This window comes from Melanostigma gelatinosum, assembly GCF_949748355.1.
Source record: "Melanostigma gelatinosum genome assembly, chromosome: 7".
NCBI lineage: Eukaryota > Metazoa > Chordata > Actinopteri > Perciformes > Zoarcidae > Melanostigma > Melanostigma gelatinosum.
Genome location: NC_136640.1, coordinates 25,069,546 through 25,090,092, shown reverse-complemented (window position 1 = coordinate 25,090,092; position 20,547 = coordinate 25,069,546). Strand labels below are relative to the sequence as shown.

Below are 20,547 nucleotides of genomic sequence, written 5' to 3'. Positions count from 1 at the left end.
GACTCTGGACTTCAGACAGAATGATGCAGATTCATTTTTCATTGGTGACCGTTGGAAAGTATGCTTTCATTTCAGAAATAGACTAAAAGGTGTGCTCATGTCTTACCTTACAGCTGCTGTCATTATAACAGTACCATTTCTCATTGGGGTTTTTGGCATATGTCACATAGTGGCCTCCTCCCATGATTCCTGAATGGCACTGAGGACAGGAAGCAGAAACATATTTTAGACTTGTTTCACAGCAGGAAGAAGCTTATTGAGAAAGCCGATTACTACTTGTATGGCAGTGATGTTGGTGTGCGATACTTACTGATATTGCATAGAGGTTGTAGATGGCGTCCAGACACATGTTGTCTCTGTGCTGGACCAGCAGGTTGTCAGGCTCCAGGCTGCTCTCTGTGCTGCAGTCTGAAATCAGCCCATTGCTGTCACCATTCACCAGGACCACGTCACAGTGGCTGCTGGAAGCCTCGCTGCCGGAAGATGTCTCTGAAGTGAACGCCCCTCCTGATCCAGGAGGGGCCGATGCTGTGCTCTCCTCCGCATCGTCCCGTGACTCAGCCTCAGGATTAGCAGCTCCGTCCAGGTTCTCCTTGCTGTTAGAGAGGCGGTGTCTGCTGCCCAGCTGGGGCAGGCGTAGCCGGCCTGGCCTGCGGCCTCCGCTGCTGGTCTTGGGGCTTCCGGAGGGGCTGCTGGTCCGGCTAAGAGAAGGCGCTGACTTCCTGCTAGAGGCAGGGGACGCTGTTGGGAAAGACATGTATTTAAAGACAGCTCCTCTGCCATCGGGCCATTAGCTGCTTTGCTCATCTATACTATATTTAGTTTCACAAGCTGTTGGCTCTTCATCAACAAATGCATAACACTAAAAATGCATTCAAAATGTGAGTAGTCTCAGAGCATGAGCGGCTAGCAACAGCTAAAGACCAGGCTTAAATCAACATATGGTACCTTTGGGAAGGTTGCAGAAGCCAGCGGGGGCAGAGATGGAAGACAGGTTGTCTTCTCCGACCCTCAGCAGACCCTCGCTCTCACTGCGGGAGTGGAGGCAGTGCTGCTCCAGGTCTCTGGGAGCCAAGAAGGCGCTGGGGTCGAAATTCTCCCTCGGGAACTTGACAATTTTCTGTGATTTGATCCAACGGCCATTTACAAACTGGAAGCGCTTCAGGTGGACAATCTGAAGACGAGAACACACATCACGCATACTGTGTACTCTGAACTACGTTCAATACAAACGGTAAACACGACTGAACAGCACATTTAGAACCTATCCCTGCGAGGCCAGAGCTAAGGTCTGACACGGACTTAGAAGTGTGCCACTGACCAGCATGGGCGGCAGCCTCCAAAGGTCCAGCTTCTTCGTGGCCAGCCGGTGCTTCTTGCACTTGGAGCAGTAGTAGAGCTCGTCCTCACCCAGCTCTTCCTCGCTGGTGAAGGCCTTCAGACAGCTGTCCAAGCTGATGGGCTCAGCCTGGGCCCGACGGGACTGCTCCACACTGCAGTGCTCCTCTACAATCTGCAGGGAGACCATGGTGATACTGAGAGGGGGAGGAGGGATTCTTCTTTTTCACAACCACCTACTGAAACTGTCTTTGAAGGTAAAGCCAATCGATTTCTGGAGTAAAACGTTTGAGCAGAAACCACCTAATAATTCGTAGTATTTGTCGGCATCTAACCATTTGTAGTTTTCAGATTCAGCAGGCCATACCAAATTATTTGACATTGTATGCAAGTTCTGTTATCAAACTGTATTTTACCGGTTTTGTTTCGCTCAAAATACAGCTAAAGTAGCATTTTTTACAAATATCCCCAGAGACATGTACCACAACACTTACAATATGTACGTAAAACAGCCAAAATCACATTACCACCTTCATGGCACGGCCTATAAGTCCCTGGACCCCGTGTAGCTGAGTGAAGTGAGCATTAAGCAGCTCTGTGTGGTCAAACGAAGGACCAAAGCACTTTCTGTTTAGCAGCTTTACTTATCTCACTTCGCTCTTTTCTTAAAACTTACAGAATAATACAAGACTTGAGCTGAACTCAGTCGGCCTCACTCTGAGCCATCTGCAGTCGAAGGCTCACTCTCACTCCTTAAATGTTGACAAGATTATCTCGTTGTAAGGCTCAAAGATTAATAAAGAGCTTATTTTATGTGTCTACTGCAGTACGGAGATAAAAATACAAGTGCTGGTGACAAATACTGAGTATCCGCCAAGACAGTTAGAGTCAGAGATAAAAAACGAGGGAAAGAAAAACTGTGCCGAGTTCAATATTGTGTGAAGGATGTAACCATTGCCGTTGCACTTTTCTTCATGATGAGGTAAACAGAGCATCAAGGTGAGTGGCTGATAATGAACACAGTTCAACCTATGGAAAAGAAAGGGCTACTCACTCAGAGATAGTCTCTCTGGAAAAAAATGAAGAAAAGAAAATAGCATGATCACACAAAATGTTGTATTGCTGCTTTCATTGAAATCCCTCGACTACTCTATATTATACTGGTGCTCCCAGCCGGGGGGGGGGTGAGAGTGAGAAAGAGTGTGCTATGCTTCCCCATGTGTAATATTATGGTCATGCCAATGAAGCCTCATTGAATTGAGCGTGTGTTTACCCTCTCCTGGGAGGTCTGGTAGCGGAGATGCAGGGCGGTGGGGTCCCAGTCCACAGCTATGTAAGCATTTCCTACAGAGGTCCGGTCCTCTGTACACTCTATTGCACAGCCTCGACAGAACCTGGAAACACACACACAGACGGGTACGGCTGCAGTTCACGTTCAGGAACCAAGACACTTCTAACATCCCGAGTTTAAGTTAGCGGAAACCGATGTGCCACACTTGTACGAGCCCAATACATGGAAAAAGGAAAGATAAAGTTAAGAAAAGAATACAGAAATGTCCTTGCATTGGGCCCACTGTCTCAACACCACATACATGACTCCCTTCTCTGTTTATGAAATACTCTTGTCTTACCTGTACCAAGGACACCAGGAACAGGAGTTGCCATCCTTACCCACAACCCGTAGAGTGAAGGGGTACTGGTAGCCCATACTGTCATCGCTGCAGGTTAGAAGAAGAGAAAAAACTGTTCAAGCACACCGTCTGCGTGGATCCATTTTTAAGAGTTTGTTGTTTGTTTTTGACACTGGACAATCAACTGGCTCACGACGCCATGTGTAACAAAACTATCTCAGTCTTATTCTTCCAGTGGGGCCCTTCTGGTTGAGCCTGGCGTAAATGACACTAAACAAAGGAGCGTATATGGATCAGGCTCTCGATAGCTGAAGGCGATAAGCTCTGATCCTGATTGTGCGGATCTCCTCAGGCCACTCTTAGTCTTCACAGCTACAAAAGATCTGACTATTTCCTCTTGGTAAGTTCAGTGCAAACATACTAGCATAGCATTGTGATGTGTTTAGGTTAGCTTAGCAGAATGAGCGGAAGCAGGGGGGGGGGGGGGGGGGGGGGGGGGAACAAGCAAACACAGAAACATGTGTGTGAAAGGAGCAGACGGTCAGCCCACCAGTCCTGGGCGTGGTTGCTGGCTTCCTGTGGGGGCAGTGGGCTGGCCAGTCGGGACACTTGGATCCACACGGCATCGTACAGATCCTTCTTACTGGTGTGGACCGTGCAGGGAACTATGAGTGGCATGCCGAACAGACTGGGCCGGTTCTTCTGAGATGACAGGAAGTACAGCTCCGTACGCATCTGAGGGAGCGACGCAAACGTTAAAGTAACAGTTACATCTCGAACACACTGTTCTGGCTTATCTATAGAGCAACTGAGATGAACTGTTTTGAGGATATATGATGTAAAGAAATGATTTTGAATCATAAATAATTCTGCAAGAATACAGTACATCCAACAGCATTCAGACATTCAGCTGTAAAATAGCTGACAGTATTTTGTTTGCACATATTGCACTGTACAATACTGCTTTAGAACACGGAGCTCTCACCATCTTTCTGTGCATGGCGATGATGTATCCAATGAAGGGGCTCTCCTGCATCGGTGTGACATGTCCATTGGCAACCCCGTTGGCGAGGGGCGTCTCTGGGTGACAGGGCAGCATGGTGCCGGGCCCACCGTTGGGGATGAGGACAGGCTGACTGCCCAGGTTGTCTTTAGCAGCAGAGCCATTGGCTATGGGGGTGATGTCTGATGAAGGTGAGAAAAGAGAGAGAGCCGTGGATTCAAACGGATCCACGCCGACGAGAGTGCAAAGGCCGAGTGTGAGCGAGCAGTCTCACCTGTCAGAGTGGGGGAGCTCAGTGACGTCGGGGAACCTGGCATGGGGATCTCAAATGCACACATGAAGCCGTTAACGGACAGCCGGACCTTGTGGTTGTCCTGAGGAAAGTTCTAAACACAAGGGATTTGGACATCAGACTGCAGCACCACACAGCAGTGTATGTGTAATGGATCAGTTATATAGGTTAAAAAACACTGTTGTGAAAAGTGCCTTTTAGGCAGCGAAACGAGAAAAAGAGTAGTGGAACCTGACTATAAAGACCATCACTGTGAAACCTTGTACCCTTCCGTAGACAATCTTTTTTGATTTTGCACGCGCACGCGCACACACACACACACACACACACACACACACACACACACACACACACACACACACACACACACACACACACACACACACACACACACACACCCCCCCCCCCCCCCCAATCGTCTGACGTTTATTCTTCCTTCTGTGTTATCTAATGCCGCCACATATATGCAAATTAGCACGTGATGTCATCGGTCTCCAAAATGTTTGCCTCCATCCCAATACAATGTATATAAATTGAATTTTGTTTGTGGTGCTGGAGGTAAGAAATCATGATTTTTGTTGTAATTTGGAGTAAACGGAGCTTTTCTTTGGTGTTAGAATGATGATGTTGCCTCCTGCCCTCTGTGGTGCTGGCTACACTCGGCAGCCTGACCAGTGGAACAGTCTCAGTACCTTGATGTTGGAGGTATGGACCTCAGCCAGCAGGATCTGCTCAGGCTTCAGACCGCACAGCTCACTCAGCTGTTTCTTCAGGCCTGTGTACTTTTCATCCATATTCAACCTCAGGCCGTAGCGCACAGGTGTGGAGCCGTCCAGTTTAATGACTATAAACACAGCAACATTATATGAGATTCAGGCTGTTTGAAAATCATTTCAAAAAAGGATCACATGATCAGCATCGTTCCTTCAGCCGCCTCACCAGTGATCTCCAGATGCATGGAGCTGTCCATGGGCAGGGGCAGAGACAGGAAGTTGAAGGGGTCGAAGCGAGCGCTGATGTGTCCGCAGGTCTTACACTTCACCTGGGACTTGAGCTGACCGTGGAACAGATCCACCACGATGGAGCGGTTCCTACGGAGGTGGTTCTCCCATGCCTATAGGGTGAGGGAGATTTGACAAACAGACAGAATGGTGAGATCACACACCACTGATCCTGCAAATCCATCCCTCAGAACATACTGAAGACCAATAGAACATCAATACAGCAACATTGGCAATTTAAAGGAGAACTTTAAGGTATTGACTTCTCTCTTCGCCTCATTTTTTGACTCTCAGAATGAACAGAAGAAGATGTGACAGCCCATTACCTCAACAGGCCCGATGTTCAAGTCATAACTGGCCTATTCCCCTTCATTGACTGTTACTTAATTAAGATAAGATCAGTTAATCCTTTATTAGTCCTTCAGTGGGGAAATTTACAATTATTCGTCTTGCAAAGGAATTAATCAAAACGTTGAACATTTCAGACATTGCTTGCTATGTCATTAAAGTGAAACAGACGAAAGCCATGCATATGCTTTCTCCATTACGCACCCTCCATTCCACTGCGATTCACTTCTTTCACTGTAACGGCTGTCTGCTGCGGCTGAACACGACACTACGAGAACGGTGACATCGAACCCAAACAGTGATGTTGCAGCCTGGATGGCTCAACATTGATAATTGACCTTTCGCTAAGCCCCGCCCCCTGCTGCTACTCTGTCAGGCTACCATGGAGCCCACACTGTCACTAACTGCCCTCCCTGCACCAACATTATCGAATTTTAGCCAGTCTGCATTTGGGGGGGGGGGGGCTTCGCAAAGAGTCAATTCTCCGTGGGTCTTCTATGACCTGTGGGCGGCCCCTTGCACATTGCCATTTCATATCTTGTATCATAAAAACATTGATTATAGACAATCTAAAAGGTGCAGTCGGTAATTTTAAGAATAACTTTTTTTCTCATATCTGCTCGAAATGTCACTATATTCTGACAAAAGTTTATGAGACACATACTCTGAGAAAATCAGGTTCCTCTGCCTCCTTTTGGTGGAAGTGCCCCTCAGGGCATTTGCGGGATTCCACGGCGCCCAAAGAACAACCAAGAAGAGCAACGAGCCTCTACGCTGCTGTCAATCACTGCCTGTCAACTCTGATCAACTCTCAAACTAGGCAACGCGGATTAATTATAAATCAAGATTCTGTTACTGTATTAACTATTTCTAGCTTGAAATGTTTTCAGAAACATATTTGAATTACTGTTGAGCTGTAAAAGGAGAGTTTGCTCCAGCCGGTGCTCGGTTTTTGGTGGTTGGGTGACAAACATTCTCATGTTACAGCGAGTAAGTTAATCTATTTAAGTTACCAAATGTAGCTTTAGTGTTTTGGTAAATACTGAAGCTCTGAAACAAAGTCTTCAGAGGCTCGAACAGACTTTGTTGTGTATAAATGCATCACATAAAACATTAATACTGTAAAAACATGAATGCTTTTTTGTCACTGTATTTACTGTTTATAGAACATGGACATGAAACACAATTGTGAGGCGCAAATGTTATTCTGCACTTGGAACAAAGTGCAGACTAAGCCAGCTTGTATTTCGCTGGACGGGGAAGACAGAGCTTTTAGAACATGGTGATGTCAATGATGGTTGATGTCAGACAAGATAAGGGACTGTGTGGCAGTAGAATCAAAGGGGACAGCTTTCTTTCTGCGATTGCAGATTTGAAATATAAATATAGCTGAACATCCAGTGTTCATTTTATTTGTAGACGATAGTATTTGATGAGCAGTGTGATCTCTGACCTCAGAGGCCACCTCCCAGTCAGGCCGGCTATCGCTGTCCTTCAGCTCCACGTAGGGTTTCTCATGCACTCTGTTGAGATCTTCATGCAGACCATCCAGCAGGAAGGCTAGCAGCTCCTGGGAGTCCTGCTGCTGGAATCCATTAAAGCGCGGGGCATACTTTGCTATTGTCCACTGGAGAGGAAGGAATGACATCATAAAGTAGCACTTTAACAAGTTTAGACGGCACAGAGATTGTAAGTCAAGACGGACCAAAGTATACCTGACTAAAGTCTTGAACTATCCATGTGGGAGACAGTGATGAGGCTGCTTACCCTGAGTTTGAGTGGAGCAAGGTTTTTCTGTGTCCCGCTCCACAGCTCCATCACCAGGTCACCATAACACTTGGCCATGTGACCTCGCATCCCGATGGGGTTTGTTCTGTGAATCAATGCGGGCCGGTTATATTGAGGAGTTCAGGCTCAGGGTGGCAAGATTTATACCCAAGTGATTGACTTAAATGGCACCTGTTGAGCTCATAGAGGTGTCTCCCTGAGATGAAGTAGTCTGTGAGAGGCTTGGTGTTGCTCACACACTGGATACTGGAGTTCATGAAGCAGGTGTTGCCAAGGTTACTGAGGCCAGTGGCGCCTTTCTCTGTGGGAACTGGGATGGAAACCAATGTGTAAAAACACTAAAAGGGCTCACAAGTTCTCTGTACTGACCAGCACCAATGACCTGTTGCTATTGCATATTATGACTAACTTTGATGTCAAATCTTGCATATATCTACATGGCTGTAGGATCCTACTTATTGACAATCATTTCCCTCCCACTATATGCTACAAAGAGTAGAAGTGTGATGATTGACAGATGTCCCTTCAAATGTAATATCTGCTGGTAACGGAGCACAGTTAATATCCACCAATGCGAGCCGACTCAAACTACCACTCTGCCCGTTTACAAATGCACAGTAAGATGAGTGTCCCTCATCCAGCTTACCTTTGTGTCTGTCCATCTTACTACTGTTGGCAATGAAAGACATTTCCTCAGGCCAGCTCATGTCTTTGTTCCTGACTGTGGAGGAAGACAATAAATGAGTTCACTCGCACCGTCATGTACCTTTATTTAGACGAACCTGGAATATAACACTATTAGGAGCCTGAAGAGAGTTTGGTTAATTCTGCTTTGTCAGACCTTCAATGACAAGCTGCTGCTCATCATAGATCTTCAGGCTTTCCAGTGTGTGATCTTCATCGTCCAGGAGGGTGAGGTAATTCTGCAAGACAGAGCAGGAACTTTTGATTTATCAGCGCCATAAAATCATGACTGTCCTTTCTTCTGCATCAGTTCATGTTTAAGGTACCATCAGATATGGTCGTATTAACCTGCTAATAACTGTATTGTTCCCATCCACGTGAGGTGTGTATAAATGTCAGTGATGGGACTCTACCTGGCCCCTGGTTAGCTGTGTGGTAATTTAATTTAACATGGATTAATTTAGGAATATGCGTCATGTAAGCACAAAACTGAAATAATGAAGGTCTTGGAACTAGATTTGACGTGGGGACCCTTTTCAAGCTTGGGCCTCACATTTAAGTTATAATAAAAGCCCCGCTTTAGGGCCCCCAGCTGATATTGTGCCTTGGTGGGATATAATCCCAAATATATTCCCAATTCCATGAGCACAAAACACACACAATATGCATGTTGGTTTTTTGGAGCCCCTGGCGCGTTTAAGATGATATATTTAACTGTGAATGAGAGTGATACAGACAATTTTGGGAGTCAAGTTGCCAGAGGCGGATTGATTTAAATCCCTAACCTTTTATGGCAGGTGTAGGAGCCAGGTGTGGCCTGTGTCATTTGGTATGCCCTTTTTTGTCACTTCCGGTACACTTCCGGTAATTGAGTCATGTGGTGCTGGGAATAGTCACAATGGGGGTTTATCAGCTGTCAGAATCAGACTAGGGGAAGGATTGGAAGGAGAGGGGGTGAGAGAGGGAGCCTTATTTTTTGTTGACCGTTATTTCACGTTATTCGCATTAGTACTGTCATTATCTGAGTTATAATTGTATGTTATCTGGAATCAACGTTTATTTGTTGCCCACGAAATAAACACTCCGAACTCATCCACGGGATTCCGGAAATCATTTAACGTTACAGCCAACGCGTCCGCAAGTATAAATCTCCCCACTTAGCCTCTCGGTGACTAAAAGGAAAATTGCCGCTAGTCACCTACAGCAGGTATAGTATTTTTTTTGCATAAAAATCCTGTAAATGTCCCCACTGCGGGACCAATAAAGGATTATCTTATTTTGTCTTATAAAATGTATAAATTGTGGTCGGACATGTTAAAACAGTATTTAGAGATTTTGCTGGATTGTCCCAGGGCCCGGACTCCAGAGGCCCCAGGATCACAGTTTTTAAATCAGTTTTTTGTTTTGTGGGAATTTTCAACACAAAAGCAAATTATCATCTTGGTCCTACAGTATAATGTAAAATAAAATGTAATCTTAAAGTGCTGGACCTGTGTCACAATCTAGTTTTCATAGATTAATTGCCTGGGACCATGTTGTGGTTGTTGTTGTTGTGGTCCAAGGTGCCCAATAACACCGTAATCCACCAATGTTTAGATACAAACGTTTCTATTGAATCACAGGCTGTTAGTGTTGAACAGTTCAAATACATTTGGAAAATGGATGGAACATGAATTTCAAATACAAAACTTAATGAAAAAATTAGAAGTTTTAAGTGTTATCGTGAACCTCCCGCCAACATTATCCAGCAAATACTCTGGCACATGCCCAAGAATTTGAGAGATGTAACCAAGAAAAGGAGAAGTGAAATCAGCAGTAGTGAAACTGAGGTACTGTTAAATAAACCTGGACGTAAACAAGATTTCCCACAGCATGGGTACTGGCGTTACAGGATAATCAAAAGCATCTACGAGCAGCGTGTAAGCCGAATGCAACCACTATGATCCAAGGGCTTTTAATAGTCTTAATTCAGATGCATGGAGCAATAGCATTTTTGTACTAATCCACTCCTTATATCTACTCGAAAACATATCGTAATCTAAATTATATTATATTAATGCAGGTTTTTTATCTGGCATTTCATGAAAAGTCAAATATATTAAAGTCAAGGCGGCTCTAGTGACAGCTTTGTGACCCACCTCACTGTTGTAGAGCCAGAGTCTCATGTCCTCCTCCTTGATGCGGAGCCTCTGGGACAGGTAGAGGTGGATGTCCTTGATGGTGGCCATGCGGCTGAAGCAGCCCGTGTAGGCCAAGACCCTCTTCAGGGGAGCGTTGGGGGACGGCACGCTACCTGCTAACGGGCAGGACAGGAACATTCACAAACTGACCCACACACCAAGCCACAGCACAAATTTGGGGTTTTGTTCATTTGACTTTTTTGGCCCTTGTTTGGCCCTTGTGTGTTTCAAAACTCATGTTGGCTCCACACAAGCTCACAACAACAGCATTCTGGTGACTGAGGATTAGTTGTAAGGAAGCAGCAAGAGGCTTTTTTTGGTCAATCAGCACAGATTTGATTGGTCAATCAATTTAGTGGATTAAGTAGACTCAGATTGGATGAAATCACATACAAACCAATCAATGCCATTCCTGGTTATTACAATATAAACAGACACATTTAAAAGCTTTACGTAACCGGCTTCAAAATGATTAATGAAACTATCAGATTTAAGCAGACTTTTAAATGTTATTATTTCCCATCTACACAGCTTTGCTATTCAATTCTACCCTCGACACTTGTTTGAGTGCTCTACTCGGGCTGTCAGGAAGACATTCTGCGGAACATGATGGATAAGTAGATCAATTTGAGATATTTAGCGACAAGGCTGAGTCTTAATGCCCAGCAATGACAAGCCGCTGCTTATGAGTCATGATGGTAGCCAAAGCTCCACTGGGGTCTGAAACCCGATATGTTGGCTTGATTCGGACCAGCACTCCCATGCCGAGTGCTGATGCCCGATTACCCTGGAGTAAATCAGTGCAGTTCCACTTTGTGCTTTGTCATCTGCTTTCTTTTTGCAACGAGACATTTCCAGTTCCTCTATATATCCATCATACAAAAGGAGAAATACTGAAATCCAGCTTCAATTATTGTGTGAGTGAGTTGGTCTGTATGTAGTTTTTTCATTGTGAGAACGAACATTGGATGTGATTTGACCCTTCGCTAAGCCCCGCCCCCCACTGCTACCCCTTCAAGCTGTCAGAGCTACACTGAGCCCACACTGTCACTCACTGCACTGCATAAATATTTTCTCATTTTTGGGGGAAAACATAAAATGATTAAATTACCTTGAGTAGCTAGCGTACCGTAGTGCTACCACTAATTAATGATGTGCTAACATACTTAGCTCATTTTTGCTCCTCAGGTTTTTACGTATAAATGTATTTCTCTCTCCAATCTCTCCAGGTAACGAGTATCACTCCTAACGGTAACACATGGCTAGCTCCAAAGCCACACAACCAACATCAAAATGAAGGAAATCTGAAACAATTGCTGCGAGAGTCTGTCACAGACTTATAGTTGTCTGAACCTGGCCGGAGCTGGCCGATGCTATGATTGGCCAGTCTGCGCTTGAGGGGCGGGACTTAGAAAAGGGTAAATTAACTGAAGCGAAAGGGACTGAAATAAAAAAGTCTTGATGTGGTACAATCAACAGTCATCGACATGGAAACCTCAACAACAGACCAGCGAGCTTTACGAGCTGCCTCATCCAAATGCTCCTGGTCCAAACCATCCAAACCAGGTCCTGGTTCAACAATATGAAGTGAGCCAGAGAGAAGACTCTTCACTCTGTTGGAGTTGTTGAACTACAGAAGCATTTGGACGTGGACTTTCATTTTGTTTGCTTTCCTCAATTATGGTGATTTATTTTCCTGAATTTCAGTTTTTGTGTTGTCATTCTGTTTGACTGATCAGAAAGTTCTGAGTGTAGAAATACAGCCGGATTAGACAGACATTCAAATTTGATACGTTTTCAGGTGTTCAAAGAACAAAGCGATTTTCCAAAGCCCAAATCCTCACAGCAGAGTAGATATACGCCTAAAATTAAGATCATGTCCCAGACTGTTTCAAATATTACACTTTAAACGATTTGTTAAGTTGGTCATGATTTAGAATACTTCTAATGCAGATGAGTGAAGAGCACTAGAACAAGTGTGGTCAAAACATATGATACTTGAATGGCAAGGTCTGTGAAGATTGAAATAGTTTGAATGACGAAACTTTTAGATCAGCAGTCTGTCCCCTTCATGGGCCATTGGTTCATTCTACTGCCCACCCCAGAAACCTGCCAGGGCTGGATCAGTCCACTTTAGGAGGATTAAAGGGGGGGGGGGGGGGGGGGGGGATGCGGGGTAGCTCAATGAAGCATTTGTCGACGGCTTGCTCTGGTCTTGCTGCAGGCTTACGTTACCTCTTGGTGGGGGTAAATACGGTGGGAACATTCGCAGGCTGGTCATACCCATATTGACCCAGATGTTGGACTGGGGGGAGCGCGTGGCCGGCTGCTGGCGGAGGAAGAGGAGGTAGCGTGGGAAGAGCTCCAGCTCTGCTTGGCCTGTCTTGCTCTCCAGGATAACCTGCAGGGGAGGAAGGGAACGTTTTATACTTTCCATGCATTGAAACCAGAGTGCATCTCACGCCCTCTGTGTGCTTCCTTCCATCTCCTATCTGTATGAATGATGTGCATCCGTTTATCTTCTTATGCGTTTGTGTGTCTTCTTTCTAAGTTCCATGGTGGTCGGCAGGATGTGTGGCTCAGGCTGCAGCAGTCTGGTGAAGCTGCTCCCCCCAGATCCCTTTCCTTCATATATGTCTACTATGTATACTTTTTGTCATTTGGATTGCTGGTACTGTCAATTTATGTTGGTTATTCTGTGCACACTGCATCTTTTGCATGTCTGTCCATCAGTTACTCTTCCTTCGGATGTTTGTGACAAAGGGGAAGAAAATGTCTCCTGGTTTTTCTGAGACATCACTTTCATGAGAATGGGACGGGTGGACGTGTGTAGATGGAGGGACAGACAACCCCAAAACATGATGTCTTCGGCCCTGGGGGGATTAATACAGAATGCCTTCCTTCTTCTCAAATTACAAACTGACTTCTGGTTTCCTACTACATAATGACGAATGATTAGTGATATTGCCCTCACGTTCAGCTTTAGTTCACAATAAAGTTGTTGAGATAATCGCGATGAACTGCGGGCCTTTGCTGAACCGTGTCTGATTGCCTGTCCACTTGTGCTGCTTGCCCGGCTGCCCTTGCATCACAGCGATAGTGAGGTTCATCAGCTGTTGGGAGGATGTGTATTACAGACTGCATTCACTCACCGGTCGCGGCAGGCTGAGGTTGGCACCGTACCAATGGTAGAGTGCCCTCCACACCGGCTCTGGCACCGTCTCAAAGTCTCTGCCATGCACCAGCTGCAAGGAGCGCTTCAGCCTGCCCCCCTCCATGGTTAACGTAGGGGCCTGCAGGGGACCAGCACGGACATCAGCATTTCAATAAGTGCACAAAAGACCCTATTCTGCCAACATGGATGGCAGATAATAGACACAGTATCCTAATGCTATGCACAGGCTGGCAGCCTGCAATCACTACAGCATGATGTAGAGATAAGACAAGAGAAAAAGGAAGCACCATCTGGTCCCTGAGAGCCTTTGCCAGATGAGGAGGAGTGCCTACCAAGTAGGAATCTCAGATTGTTTTTTCTGTCAAACCAAAGAAGCTGGCTGATGGAACCATCAGGTTTTCATCTACAGACAACAACACAAACTGCTGCAAACACAACAAGATTATTTTCAACAGAATGAAAATGTGTGTTGTAAGCAGAAAGTACAGCTTATAACACACTCCAGCCTAAAAGTTATATTTCTGATTATACATTTTTATCTGTTCATCAAATTATTTCGAAACGTTTTTCATTCACAAAGCGTCCGACACATCCTGAGCTGTTCCATAAATGTGCCTCTTCACTTTCATACATCAACACTTTGTTTCTTAAACATGCACATTTATCGAAATTCAGATATGTTTTCTCAAATCATGTGCACTTAAACTTTGTTTTAATCGTCACATAAATGCATCTATGAAATTTGATCTCTCCATCCTATGAATTAGGATTGGATTGATGCAAAGTGCCCAGTGAGCAACTTCAGGGTTCAGCGTCTCGCTCGTGGGAAAGAGGAGCCGGGGATTGATCTGCTCACCGTGTGATTAAAGGACGACCCGCTCTATCCCCTGAGCAATAAAGCTGGAGCCAGGGCATGGCTAGCTTAGCTTAGCATAAAGACAGGAAGCAGGGTGAATAGATAGCTTGGCTCTGTCCAGAGTTAAAAGTACACAAATCTCCATGAACAGATTCTGCATTCACATGTAGAATCTGTAGGCAACGGGACCACATTTTGTTATTGGAAGCGTTCTGGTTTCTGTTTGTAGTCCGTGTAGTCTTGACCAATCACGTTCGAACACGCTTTGGTTGAATGCAGGCAAACAGTCCGTGTGGAGAGCGAAAGAGGCAGAACACAACGGCCAAAATTCAATCTCGGAACCCACCGGCTATCGCCTGTCGACGATTTCACTTTCTGCTGGTTTGGAATGAGCTTGGAACTGGTACTTGTGAAAACATCTGGTCGTAAACATCGTCTCTGTACTCCCACTCCAGTCTCGCATCTCAAGTTGCTAATGGCAGCGTTAACAACAAGCCCCCAGAGGCCTGGAGGACTGCATTCAAAGTACAGTTTGGGGGCTGCATGTAACCATGGCAATATTGATACTGGGCATTTAAATGTATTTAAATTGGGTCTTTTTCTGTACTTTCACACTGACTTTGTACTAATCATCAACAAAATGAACTGAGCAGCAACCGCAATCTCTCACACACACACACACAAACTTGCCTTCATGGGGTCGGTATTGACCAGAGGCTGGTTATCGATGGCTCCAGGTCTTTGTGCTGCCAGCTGGGAGGGGAGGTGGCCGTTGGCTCCAGAAAAACACTGATTATTGTTGTCTGATACATTGTGCTGACGGGCAAAACAGCTCTCAGTAGCAGAGGGAGCTACCTGGGGGCTCAGGGCTGCTGGGACAGAAGGGATGAGAGGGAGCAACCCGGCCACACACACACACACACACACACACACACACACACACACACACACACACACACACACACACACACACACACACACACACACACACACACACACACACACACACACACACACACGGAGGAAAAAACTGTTTTAATCTGTTGTCAAGTTGGGATGCTTTATGAGTATCAAGTCATGTTTTCCATGAGTTTGGACGTCGTAAAGATGCCAGTATAAACGTTGAGTATTTCAATGATACACTAAATACACTAAACTAAATATTGTATCAGAATACACCCTAAAACAAAAAATCTAAAGCATAAGCCCTTGATGACACATTTCTCTTATGATCAACTGAATGATGGTCCACAATCAATGATTCTATCCATGGAGCTCGTTTTGATTCTGGCGGTCCCTGTGGACAGACGTGGTAGTGTTTCCCTGCACCAGATGCCCTTTAGAAAATCTCCTATTTTACTGCAGCAGGGTTTGATCTGCACTCTACTGAGTGAAGTGTTCTAGCTATTTGTATCATTATTATTATTATTGTTATATGCGCTATCAACTGTCATGTGAAGCGTGTTGACTGACCGGTCTCTGTGGCCTCTGAGGCACTGGAAACGGCATCTGGGGACCTCTCCTCAGTGGGGCTGACGGAGCTGAAGGTTCCCAGTCCTCCCAGTCGGTCTGGTGGGGCGGGCTCTGTAGTGGCTGTGGTCATTGGAGAGCGCAACGAGCTCAGAATGGACGGCTGCTCCACCACGATGCCCTTATGCTCCTGGACAGGGAGACAATAGCAGGGAATTCCCTGTCATTGTTTAAAGTGATATCTGTGATTAATGTGTTGTTTGCTTTTGTGGTAGTCACTGCTACTGTCCCAGACAGTGTGATGTCATTGTGCAAGATGCAGTAAAAACCTGGTCTCATGAATATATGTAAGTATTATCTAAAACTGTAGCATTCGCACTTGAAAGTTAGGTAAATGAAATGTAACATTTACAGAAATCTGTGAACAGACAAGTGAGCATTTAAAGTTATGTATAGACTGTGTGTGTGTGTGTACACACACACACACACACACACACACACACACACACACACACACACACACACACACACACACACACACACACACACACACACACACACACACACACACACACACACACACACACACACACACACACACACACACACACACACACACACATATACACACACACGTATATATATATATATATATTTTGAAATGTTTGAATATCAGACAATAAATCTATTCGTCTTTTAACCATATACTGATATACCTGAGGTGAACACCTTGAGACTTCCCTTCTATTTGAAAGAGCAAGTTGGAACTACAGAAGCACCAATGCATTTAGTATTTTCACAAATCATTGTAATAAGATACTAAGCCCTCCTAAGTCAACCTTCACAACTATACGCTGCATATGAAGCGACACAGGCTCCGACATTGTTAAAGGGAAAATTCACCACCTTTTATGTGGATGTCCAATCAGTGTTAACGGTAAATGTAGCCGATTGAAGCAATAAACTCCTCAGTGCTGCTATGTTGACCCACAGAAGTTTGCAGAGTCGTTCTTCCTGCATCCAGAGCGGCCATTGACATGACTGTGACGTAGCTGCTGGAGGCGAGGAAGAACCAGGGGGTTGTATTTCAGCATGGATTTCTAGTCGAGGCGTGCTCCAGATGCTGCTCAAAAACAGAACTTCCTCGTACTCGTCTCCTGTATATAAACTAGCTACGTTTCCAACAGGGTAAAAATGGCATCCCAAAGGATGTTATGGACGAGGACACATATCAGTGTTTGGAATCACTTGGCTGTTTAGCCGTATTTACTTGGCGAGAGACGGCCGATGAAATGCAGAGAAGAAGCGCTGAGGCTGCGCCTGCATTAGGCGTGCAAGAGGAAATGGCCGACCCTCGTTGTCAGATATAGCATGTAGCTAGACTACATTTACTATCAACAATGATTGAACATCCACATAAAAAGGTCACACATTTTCCCTTTCAGTACATTACAGCCCACAAAGGTAAGTAATGGTGTAATAACAGTGTTAATATTGACAGTGTTGACTTACATATTTAACGTAGTCCTTCCACTGCTGCCACCACAGCATGGAGATGAGAAACCAGTTCTGACTTTGCTGCAGCCCATGTCTGCTCTCCCTCTCTAACCAACCCCTACACACAGACAGACAAAACGTCCATTAGGCCCAACAGCATATTCTTCAAGGTTGTATACAGTGACATGACAGATGAAGAGGATCGGTGTGTACCTGATGATTTGTCCCTCCTCCTCAGGACCACCAGGCCTGAGCCCCAGGACTATGTGGCACACCTGGACCAAGAGAAACACACAAAGATGGTCAAAGAACATGGAAAACGTCTCTAGACAAATACTGCATACCAATACGAGTTGAACAACTACTGTACGGCGTATGTGGGTGTGCTGACCTGGAAAAGCAGGTTTAGGAACTCATTGGCCAAAGCACTCTTCACACTCCAGATCTGGTAGTCTTCCAGGGTCAGGTTACCCAGCTGGTGAGGAGTAAACAACACACATCAGCATACACTCATCTACCGTTCTCAAAATAGACACTGCACGGATGGAAGAACGTCTATTCATCTGCCATGGTCTTTGTTGGTGAAAATAGCTGAGGGGGAGGTTGCTGTGGGTGCACTGCGCAGCTCCCAGTGACAGCATGTGGAACTACAGGAAGGGGAAGCTGGGGTTGAGTGTACTTTAGCTGAATCAAGGCTATAGAATCAAACTATATTACAGGGTAGAAAGCATAAAGGATCAACTTCCCGACAGCTAAATCAACTAGAAAAAGCATTTCCTGCTGAAAATGCGTTGGAATGCTGAAAACTGAAATTAATCGCAAAAACATTGCTGAAAATAGATATCCAATTCAAAAACAAATTGCAAAAAGCTTAATAATTCAAAAAGTTTAAAGATTACAAATCTGAAAAGTCATATCACACCTCTCCTGAAAGAGCTGAACATTTTGATATTTGAACAGTTTCTGTGTCTTAAAAAAATTCATCAGTGGTGATATTTGTAGTAGTATAAGTTGTAGTAGAAGTATTATTAGTAGAAGTATTAGTAGCATTAGAATAACTACTAGTAGTAGTAGTGATATTTGTAGTAGTAGTAGAAGTTGTAGTAGAAGTATTATTAGTAGAAGTATTAGTAGCATTAGAATAACTACTAGTAGTAGTAGTGATATTTGTAGTAGTAGTAGTAGAAGTTGTAGCAGAAGTATTATTAGTAGAAGTATTAGTAGCATTAGAATAACTACTAGTAGTAGTATTAGTGATATTTGTAGTAGTAGTAGAAGTTGTAGTAGAAGTATTAGTAATTAGAAGAAGTAGTAGAAGACGTAGTATCAGCAGTCATAGTAATAGCTGTAGTATTGGTCGTAGTATTTAATATCACAGTAGTAGTAGTAGTAATAGTAATGACAGTAGAAGATGTAGCAGTAGTAGTACTAGTAGCAGTCGTACTAATAGCTGTAGTAGCATTACTACTTTTAGTAGCATGAATAGCAGTAGTAGTAGTAGCAGTTGTAGTATAAGTAATAGTAGTAGTGGTAGTAATAGCAGTAGTGGTAGTAATAATATTGATGGTAGCAGTAATAGCAGTAGCAGTAGTAGTAATAGTAGCAACAGCAAAAGTTATAGTAGAAGTAGTAGTAGCAGTAATACTATATTAGCAGCAGCAGTATTAGTAAGAGCATTCTTTTTTTTTTTAACAAAAAAGCCAAACTTTGAGCTTAATGTTTAAATACAGTTAATCCATGGGGCTTTTATTTTGAAAGGGTGGTGCTGGGTGGGGGAGGGAGGGGGAGAGGAGACATAATCATAATGTCTGACACACATAAACAGAGGTTATTAAATGACAGGCTTCATCACAAGCAGTCCAGTTAGAATTCACTCTGGGGGGTTGGAGGAGGGGGAAAGACCTCTAAAGATCCCTAAGACCTGAATGACTGTATGAGAGACACAGAGAGAGAGAGCGAGAGCGAGAGAGAGAGTGTATGTGCGCGTGTGTCTGTGAGTCTGTGTGTTTGCTTAACAGCATTCCAACAATAAAGAAACAGGATAACAATAGTTGGAATGCTTAACAGCATTCCAACAATGATGATTCTGTCGAGTCTTACCTTGGTTGTGTCGTGCATCTTTAGGATGCCTTCTACTATGTCTGACACGCTGCTGTGCAGTTCCTGCAAGGGAACAAAAGATATGAGCATGAAGTAGAAAACAGCAGGCACCTTATCCTAAGCTACTGCTGTGAGGCGGATCACCACAGTCCTGAGTGTGAATATGTGAGATGAGTAATTCACAGGATTCTGGGATGTTCATCAATATCTGTCTGTTTGTAATGGCATGAATGAGAGAAGCCCCAATCGACAGGGCAGCGGCCGATCAGTCTGAAATATCAGGTGTTATTGCCCGTCATATTTGCACACATGATGATAGTTTGACGTTGCGCACACAGCGGCACATGCACAACAGAAATGTTTGCGCATGCTGTCAATTATAATTCTTAGAAAGAAAGAAGAAAAGTTGGAACCGGCAAGAAAATTGCAATCGATGCATCTCCACCATAAATACCATATCAATATTTTCTGTTTCAATTCTTGTGGCAATCCCTGCTCTGTCCTGTCCTTTTAGTACACCCAGCATTTTCATCTGCCATTATTACCTCATCATAAACTGCCATGAAATCAAGCTCTAAACTAAAGGTTTAGGAAATTCTATTTCATTCTGAGAATGAGATGAGCAGATCAATATCGCTCACATGTCTGTGTGTACATGCACGGTGGACAACAGCCAGGCGCAGTGACTGTGTGCAGCTTGCCGGAGTGAGGTTGCCAGATTTGACACCGTTGTGTCTATGCAGAGACCTAAACCTGTGCTCACCGACCACGTCTTGAAATCTTAGCTACAGTCACAGACCCTGGGACCCACAGCCCACAGGAGGGCTGTTCACATGGTCCAACTCTACCATCTACAAGGACGCTTTCAAAGGAATGAAATCAAAGCAGTATTTTCAGATTGTCTAGCATGTTACTAAAATTGTACAACATGAAACCTTTTTTTTCTGGGCTCAAAATAAATAAAGACATGAATACATGATGTACAACCTTGATAGCTAGATGGAGCAGGGCCCTTTGTCCACATACAGTTCATACCTACATCCAGTGTGTGTGTGTGTGTGTGTGTGTGTGTGTGTGTGAACCATAGTACGGTACATGTCAAAACATTTTTCCCCAAAGATGGTTTCTGTCATCTTAGGTAGCTTTTTATCACACTGATGAACATTCATTTCTGACACGTTTGG

At 44.5% G+C, this 20,547-nt stretch overlaps 1 protein-coding gene across 1 annotated transcript in view; it reads right to left on the bottom strand.

Moving 5' to 3' along the window:
• The window catches only part of usp32 (ubiquitin specific peptidase 32), a 54,088-nt gene that overhangs the window by 3,724 nt on the left and 29,817 nt on the right, over positions 1-20,547 (bottom strand). The window contains exons 9-33 of the mRNA XM_079271684.1: positions 19,364-19,426; positions 17,655-17,738; positions 17,477-17,538; positions 17,279-17,381; positions 15,770-15,956; positions 14,987-15,165; positions 13,418-13,558; positions 12,501-12,666; positions 10,224-10,381; positions 8,243-8,324; positions 8,048-8,122; positions 7,573-7,711; positions 7,381-7,486; positions 7,067-7,240; positions 5,204-5,378; positions 4,957-5,108; positions 4,247-4,358; positions 3,955-4,154; positions 3,520-3,704; positions 2,970-3,056; positions 2,612-2,732; positions 1,322-1,513; positions 949-1,174; positions 311-741; positions 107-199 (exon numbers count right to left, since the gene is read on the bottom strand). Of these exons, the coding sequence (XP_079127810.1) occupies positions 107-199; positions 311-741; positions 949-1,174; positions 1,322-1,513; positions 2,612-2,732; positions 2,970-3,056; positions 3,520-3,704; positions 3,955-4,154; positions 4,247-4,358; positions 4,957-5,108; positions 5,204-5,378; positions 7,067-7,240; positions 7,381-7,486; positions 7,573-7,711; positions 8,048-8,122; positions 8,243-8,324; positions 10,224-10,381; positions 12,501-12,666; positions 13,418-13,558; positions 14,987-15,165; positions 15,770-15,956; positions 17,279-17,381; positions 17,477-17,538; positions 17,655-17,738; positions 19,364-19,426 (3,693 nt within the window). The remainder of the gene's footprint in view (positions 1-106; positions 200-310; positions 742-948; positions 1,175-1,321; positions 1,514-2,611; positions 2,733-2,969; positions 3,057-3,519; positions 3,705-3,954; positions 4,155-4,246; positions 4,359-4,956; positions 5,109-5,203; positions 5,379-7,066; positions 7,241-7,380; positions 7,487-7,572; positions 7,712-8,047; positions 8,123-8,242; positions 8,325-10,223; positions 10,382-12,500; positions 12,667-13,417; positions 13,559-14,986; positions 15,166-15,769; positions 15,957-17,278; positions 17,382-17,476; positions 17,539-17,654; positions 17,739-19,363; positions 19,427-20,547) is intronic.